Source organism: Colobus angolensis, unplaced genomic scaffold, assembly GCF_000951035.1.
Source record: "Colobus angolensis palliatus isolate OR3802 unplaced genomic scaffold, Cang.pa_1.0 Scaffold103, whole genome shotgun sequence".
NCBI classification, from domain to species: Eukaryota; Metazoa; Chordata; class Mammalia; order Primates; family Cercopithecidae; genus Colobus; species Colobus angolensis.
The window spans coordinates 6,059,366-6,066,275 of record NW_012111253.1 but is presented as its reverse complement, the minus strand read 5'-3'; the positions used below and the strand labels follow the sequence as shown (position 1 = coordinate 6,066,275).

The following is a 6,910-nucleotide window of genomic DNA, read 5'->3' as shown; positions in this document are numbered from 1 at the left end:
GCCAACATGGTGAAACCCTGTCTCTACAAAAATTAGCTGGGTGTGGTGGTGGGTGCCTGTAATCCCAGCTACTCAGGAGGCTGAGGCGGAAGAATCGCTTGAAACCAGGAGGCGACGTTGTAGTGAGCCAAGATTGTGCCACTGCACTCCAGCCTGGGTGACAGAGCGAGACTCCATCTCAAAGAAGAAAACAACAAAAAAAATAAAAACTATCAGATGGAATTGCGAACACCGTGTGTAACTTTCACTCAAAGTAAAAACTATCTGGTGTCAAAATGTCCTACTATTGCAGAAACACCTAGAAGCACAGGTTGACTACAGAGTACTACAAATAAGATACCCAAAGCTTTATCTTAAATACCTGCCCCTTTTAATCACAAAATAATGCAATGCTCAATTTTGTTTCTGCTTTGTTCAGTTCCAAGTGTAGCCTTTTGACAAAACATTTCCCTACTAACTGAATTGTAAAAAATACAACCAAGCTTGTGCTCATTAAATATACATGTATATAAAAAACATACAAAAAGTACAAGATTATGTTAGGAAACTTTTACAGTGTCAACATCCTGATTTCTCAAAATCTTCAGTAAAGGGCCAAAGGTCAAATCTTTCTGTGCACAAAAACTCAGTGTGACTGAAATCCTAAATCAGTGTCATGCCTAGGCATGCTATGCACAGAATGAATTTTAATATGCAGTCCTCTGTGAAAAAAAGGACAAAAAAAGTAACCAAAAAAAACCAAAAACACACCACAGGACAAAAAGTTCTTCTTAAATCAAATTCTATTTGTGAATTCAGCAAAATAATTTCTATAAAATAAAACAGCAAAATATTTAAATAGAATAGGGTGGGCTGTATCTGTTTGCAGGGTATTTGGTTTTTAGACAGGTTCCAAAAAATTACACACATTCAAGTTACCAATTCTCTTTTAAATACAGTATGAACTGAGGAGTTCCTTATTTGTAATCAAATGTTTATTCTGAAATTGTGGTATCTCAATTATATTAACTAACCAGTAGTTTCTTTTTTAATGAGACCCTGCTTTGAACGTTAAACTTTTTGGAATAATGGAAGAGGAGCTAGGACAATTCTTGCTTTCAAGTAAAATTGTGACTGAGCAGAAAATCAGCCAGCTATCTTGGTGCAGAGAGGTACTCCAAGTACCGTGGGGTTCTGATGACTTCCACGTCACTGGGATCCAGCAGAAGGAAAGTTTGAGAAGATTCACCTAATAAACGCTACCAAAGAAACAAAACAAGCACACCAAATACAGTCTTCTATTATGCTCCAGCATCTTGGCATAGCAAATTTTTGCATATTTGTTTTAAATTTTTTAAAATTCCCATTACTGATACATAAGTGTTCTTTATCCCACCCAGAGATTGAACTGTCAAACATTATACATAAGGAACATATGTGCAACTGAAAACAGCCTGTTCGTCACATTTCTCCCCTTGTTTTATATTTTAATATTCTAGGTGTAAGAAGTAAAAGCTCTGAGTAATACAGCTGTCACTTCTCGGACAACTGCTGTCATTATGGTAACTTTTTCCTCACTGGCTACACTAACTTGGTGTGAAGCCATGCTAAATGTTACAGCATAACTATAGCTTCAAAGTGATTAACCTAATATCAGAATAAAAAGGCAATGAAAAAAAATCTAGAAACAGTGTTACATCACCAATTTTCCACACCAACCAAATAATTTAAAGGTTACCAGCCTTACGTTGCTCATAGCAAAATTGACTCCAGTGGCAAAGAATTAACATGAAACTATTGGTGTGGCTGACATGAATGGGCTCTGTTTTGTTGCTGTTGGGTTTTTTTGTAAAGGAGCTGAACCAACTGCCATGAGGCAGGCAACACTGGTTGCAGACTGCAGTGGGTATAACAAGAAAATTAACTTTTGTAGTTTGTGTAGATCTGTGAGTCTCATCAAGAAAAAAGTTTCTTGCTTAAGAATTAACAGTCAACATTAATATACTATATACACCTTTGCCATTTACACATTAGCATCAGGCCATTTATTACAAAACACTATACACTTTCCACTGCAGGCGGGTTATATATTGACAGCAAATTTCTGCAGATAAGACAGTGAATAAACTCTCCACTCCATGTTGATTAGGAATAGTTTTTCTAGTTTTAAATATTAGCCAGACACAGAAAAAGGTTGGACTGTAAGGCCTGGGTGCACAGTCTTGATGGAACCAGTTAATTATGTGCATTTCATTGATCCTTGGCTTGAGGTGGGGATACTTCTTCACTGCCTTCATAATTTTCTTGTGCTCGTTGGCCAGTTCTCTGAGGGTTGTTCATGTGATGTGCTGCTGGGCCTGTATATGGCTGTCCATGCACATGGTTATTCTGGGAAAGGAGAAGAGATCTGCATGTTAAAACTTTTCACATAGTAAAACAACTTCGAAATCATGGTCTGAAGTCTCTAGAAATGTAAACTTTTATTCTTGGGACTTACTCTGTAAGTATCGTTGGACTACTATTGTGCAAGAACAAAAACAAAAACGAAAACAAAAAAAGGCTTGAAAGAGAAAAACATAGTGTAAATGCAAACCCCCAAACCCTGAATAAGAGCAGTGATTGTGTAGGTCCACATACATCTTTGGCCAAAGTGATTTTTAGTGCCAAAATGATTTAGACTCAAGTCTGGCAAATAAAGGATTAACCCACTGTTGCTCTTGGTAAAAAATGTTCAGAAAACAATCTATGAGCATCTATTGACTCTTCCACATGCCAAATCCAATCGACTAACCATGATACAAGATATACAGGAGTAGTAACCCTGAACTCACAATAATGCTGACTAAAAACAGAACAATGTTCAAGATGATAAAGTAACCAGGCATGATTAACATAAGAGCTTTCTCAGGGTCAAAGGAAGTTAACACTTCCCTTGTGGATTTGGTTCCTTAACCTTTTAAAATGTCTGAACCCTACAGTGCTCTCATTTTTCTGTACATGCTCCAGCAGCCAAGCTAAGATTCTAGACTTTTTTTTTTTTTTTTTTGAGATGGAGTTCACTCTTGTTGCCCATGCTGGAGTGCAATGGTGCTATCTCGACTCACCACAACCTCCATCTCCTGGGTTCAAGAGGTTCTCTTGCCTCAGCCTCCCGAGTAGCTGGGATTACAGGCATGCGCCACCACACCCAGTTAATTTTGTATTTTTAGTAGAGACAGGGTTTCTCCATGTTGGTCAGGCTGGTCTCAAACTCCTGACCTCAGGTGATCTGCCTGCCTCAGCCTCCCAAAGTGTTGGGATTACAGGCACGAGCTACTGCACCCGTTCGGGCTTTACTTTCTATAGATGAAAATATGTATGCTGAATGTGTACTTCCTAACTATTCAGTTTGTTTCTATGTACACAGTGAAATGTAAGAAAGAATGCCTGAAATGTTTCTCCAAGTATAGTTCCTGGACCATCAGCAGCATCACTTGGGAACTTGTTAGAAATGTTCATTTTCCAGTCCCTTGAAGACCTATGAAATCAGACACTTTGGGATAGCGTCTAGCCCTCTGTTGGAGCAAGCCCTCCAGGGAGACTCATGCCTGTTCAAGTTTGAGTACCATTGCCTCACAAGAGCTGATTTAGTCACATTTCGGTTTCAGAAAGAAAAAGTTTTCATTTAGAATGTTTCTTCATCTCATTTCTTTTGCTATTTATTTACTTTATAGCTCATCACCTATGGAAATCTACCCAAATCCTTTTTTTTTTCTAGTGATTTTTACCATCAATGAAACCTATGGCTAAGTAACCAAGGACTTCTTACTTCATTGCATATCTTAATGTTTTTGGAATCCAGGTGAAGATTTTGCCTCACAGGAAATGTCACCACAATCCTTACAATGATCATTTCATGTTGACATAAATTCTCATAGTTTTATTAACTACCAGCATAAGGACACCTTCTTGACAAGGAAAACCCTACAGTGGTTAAGTTCAAACACGTTACACCATGACCCCTGCTCCAAACCATTCCTCTTCTGATCATGCTCCCAAAGCTAGTAGATAATCCTACCTGTTACTTTGTAGTCACAACAAACAATTGAGTCATCCTCTAAAATTAAGCATAAAACCTAGTTCTAGGGGATAAAACCACAAACTGACTCCTGTTTTACCTGTTGATACTGAGATCCAGGTGAATGGGGGTACAATGGGGCATCTTCAGGTGGAGGCGACTCATGTTCATCTGGGGCATCTTGGTCATCTGGCTCCTAATTTTGAATATTTCAAGATAAAGAATTATGTAGGCAAACTCAAGTTTATTTTTAACTTCTATTTGAAATAAACTTTAAAAATCTACAAAACTGACCCATTAGCAACTTTTCTTTTACTGCAGATAAAGAACTTGGGGGAAAAAAAACAAAAAACAAAACCAAACAAAAACCTGATTTGCATTCTCTCAGAACTACTACATTTCAGACAATTTCACAGAAATTTCTCCAAAAGAAGGCTCCCTCATTAGCTTAAGATGACACAGAATAAACATTTTTCTTTTCTGTTTTTGAGATGGAGTTTCGCTCTTGTCCCCCAGGCTGGAGTGCACTGGCACGATCTCTGCTCACTGCAGCCTCCACCTCCTAGGTTCAAGTCATTCTCTAGCCTCAGCCTCCCAAGTAGATGAGATTACAGGCGCCACCACCACGCCTAGCTAATTTTTCTATTTTTAGTAGAGATGGGGTTTCACCATGTTGGCCAGGCTGGTCTTGAACTCCTGACCTCAGGTGATCCGCCTGCCTTGGCCTTCCAAAGTGCTGGGATTACAGGCATGAGCCACTGCGCCCAGCCGAATAAACATTTTTCAAAACTCAAAACTTCAACATAATCTTTTAATAATATCATTAATACATAAACACTGGCCTATAAAATAAAGAATTACTTTGCTCTCTTCCATTTCTATCTGCTGCACACTGGTGGCTTTTTTTACCTCCTCTGGACAGAGTTCACAAGCCTTTGCAAGTGTCATCCTAGCACTATGTGATCTCTCCAAGAAATAACCATTTGATGTTTCATTGCTTTGCACTGGGGGAGACCAATTGTTGTAAGTGTACTGAGGATTGCCAGTATATGGTCTTCTTTCAAGTTCATCTCCAAGCCATTCCACCGCCCAGGTCCACTTTCTTTTAAGATCTCCATTGCCCTGCAAAAGAAAATAAAACCACATATATAAGAGGATTTGGAATACTTCAAAGTTAACTTAAAATGACAACCCCAAGTTCTCATTCTCTTCTTTTAAAACAGAATCCTTAATTCTGATTAAGATTTCTACAAAATTGTAAGAAAAAAATCCTCACCTGCAGGATTTGGTAAGCAACAGGACAGTTACTAAATAGAGCTACCATACATTTTATACACTGGTATGCTCTTTTTTGATAGTGATTCTTAGATCGTTGGATTGTGTCAAACAGCCCATCTCGGTCATCTGGAATTCCTTTCAGTGCATTATGAATTCTGAAAGAGAACCAGATAAAAAATAAAAACATCTAAAATCTAATAGCTAATATATACTGAGTGCCTACTATGTGCCACTCAATAACGTCTTTGATTTAGTAATTTAATCTAACATTAGACAACAGGTATTATTATTAAACCTTCATTTATTTATTTTTTTGAGACGAAGTCTTGCTCTGTCACCCGGGCTGCAGTGCAGTGGTGCCATCTTGGCTCACTGCAAGTTCTGCCTCCTGGGTTCATGCCCTTCTTCTGCCTCAGCCTCCTGAGTAGCTGGGACTACAGGCACATGCCACCACGCCCAGCTAATTTTTTGTATTTTTAGTAGAGACAGGGTTTCACCATGTTAGCCAGGATGGTCTCAATCTCCTGACCTCGTGATCCACCCGCCTCGGCCTCCCAAAGTGCTGGGATTACAGGCGTGAGCCACCACGCCCAGCCTTATTATTAAACCTTTTAACAGATGAGAAAATTGGCACAGAGTTACATAGCTTGCTGAGGTCATATAGCTGTGGAGCAGTCTGACTCCAGAGTCTGCGCTCTAACTTATTACCAATCCAAAATAATTCTGCCATGTATGCAATTTAAACACACTACCTGAAGTGAATTCAGGACACTCAAGAGTAATGCAAATTTAAAAAAATAATGAAGTTTATGACTGCTGTAGTCGAGGGTAATTTGCTACACATCAATACCTTTTATAAAACTGCATCTCTGAAGGCAAGTTAGGATTCAGTGACATAATTTGGAGGTACATATTTGAATTCTAATAAGGAGAATACATTGCAGGCAAAGCATTTTGACAGGCAATAGTACAATTTGGCTGATTTGCCAGTAACACAGGATTTCATTTCAGTTTCTCCCAAACTACAACGGAGTAATAATACATAGCCAACTAGTTCCTGTCTTTCCCTGAAATAACTAACTTAAAACATGATTGGGGCGGCACAAACATGCCTTGTTTCTTTTGTGTTAAAAATATTATGTGCCAGTAAATAAACAAAATATTATTCAGCTATAAACTAATGATATATGCTATAACATGGATGGACTCTGAAAACATTAAGCTAAGTGAAAGAAGTCAGACACACAAATTGCGTGATTTCGTTTTTACGAAATGTCTAGAATAGGCAAATCCACAGAGACAGAGAGCAGATTAGTGGCTGCTAGGGCTGGAAGGAATGGTGAGTGACTATTTAATTGGGTAGGGGTTTCCTTTTGGAGTAATAAAAAAAATGTTCTGGGACAGGCACGGTGGCCCACGCCTGTAATTCCATTTTGGGAGGCTGAGGCGGGTGGATCACAAGGTCAGGAGATGGAGACCATCCTGACTAACATGGTAAAACCCCATCTCTACTAAAAATACAAAAAAAATTAGCCGGGCATGGTGGCGGGCGCCTGTAGTCCCAGCTACTCGGGAGGCTGAGGCAGGAGAATGGCG

At 39.0% G+C, this 6,910-nt stretch overlaps 1 protein-coding gene across 1 annotated transcript in view; it reads right to left on the bottom strand.

The window, feature by feature from the left end:
- Positions 1-764: 764 nt before the first annotated feature.
- Positions 765-6,910, bottom strand: part of USP9X (ubiquitin specific peptidase 9, X-linked) — a 154,875-nt gene continuing 148,729 nt past the window's right edge. Inside the window, exons 40-43 of the mRNA XM_011942716.1 lie at positions 5,313-5,469; positions 4,946-5,158; positions 4,137-4,232; positions 765-2,367 (exon numbers count right to left, since the gene is read on the bottom strand). Coding sequence (XP_011798106.1) covers positions 2,230-2,367; positions 4,137-4,232; positions 4,946-5,158; positions 5,313-5,469 — 604 coding nt within the window. The 3' untranslated portion in view covers positions 765-2,229. The remainder of the gene's footprint in view (positions 2,368-4,136; positions 4,233-4,945; positions 5,159-5,312; positions 5,470-6,910) is intronic.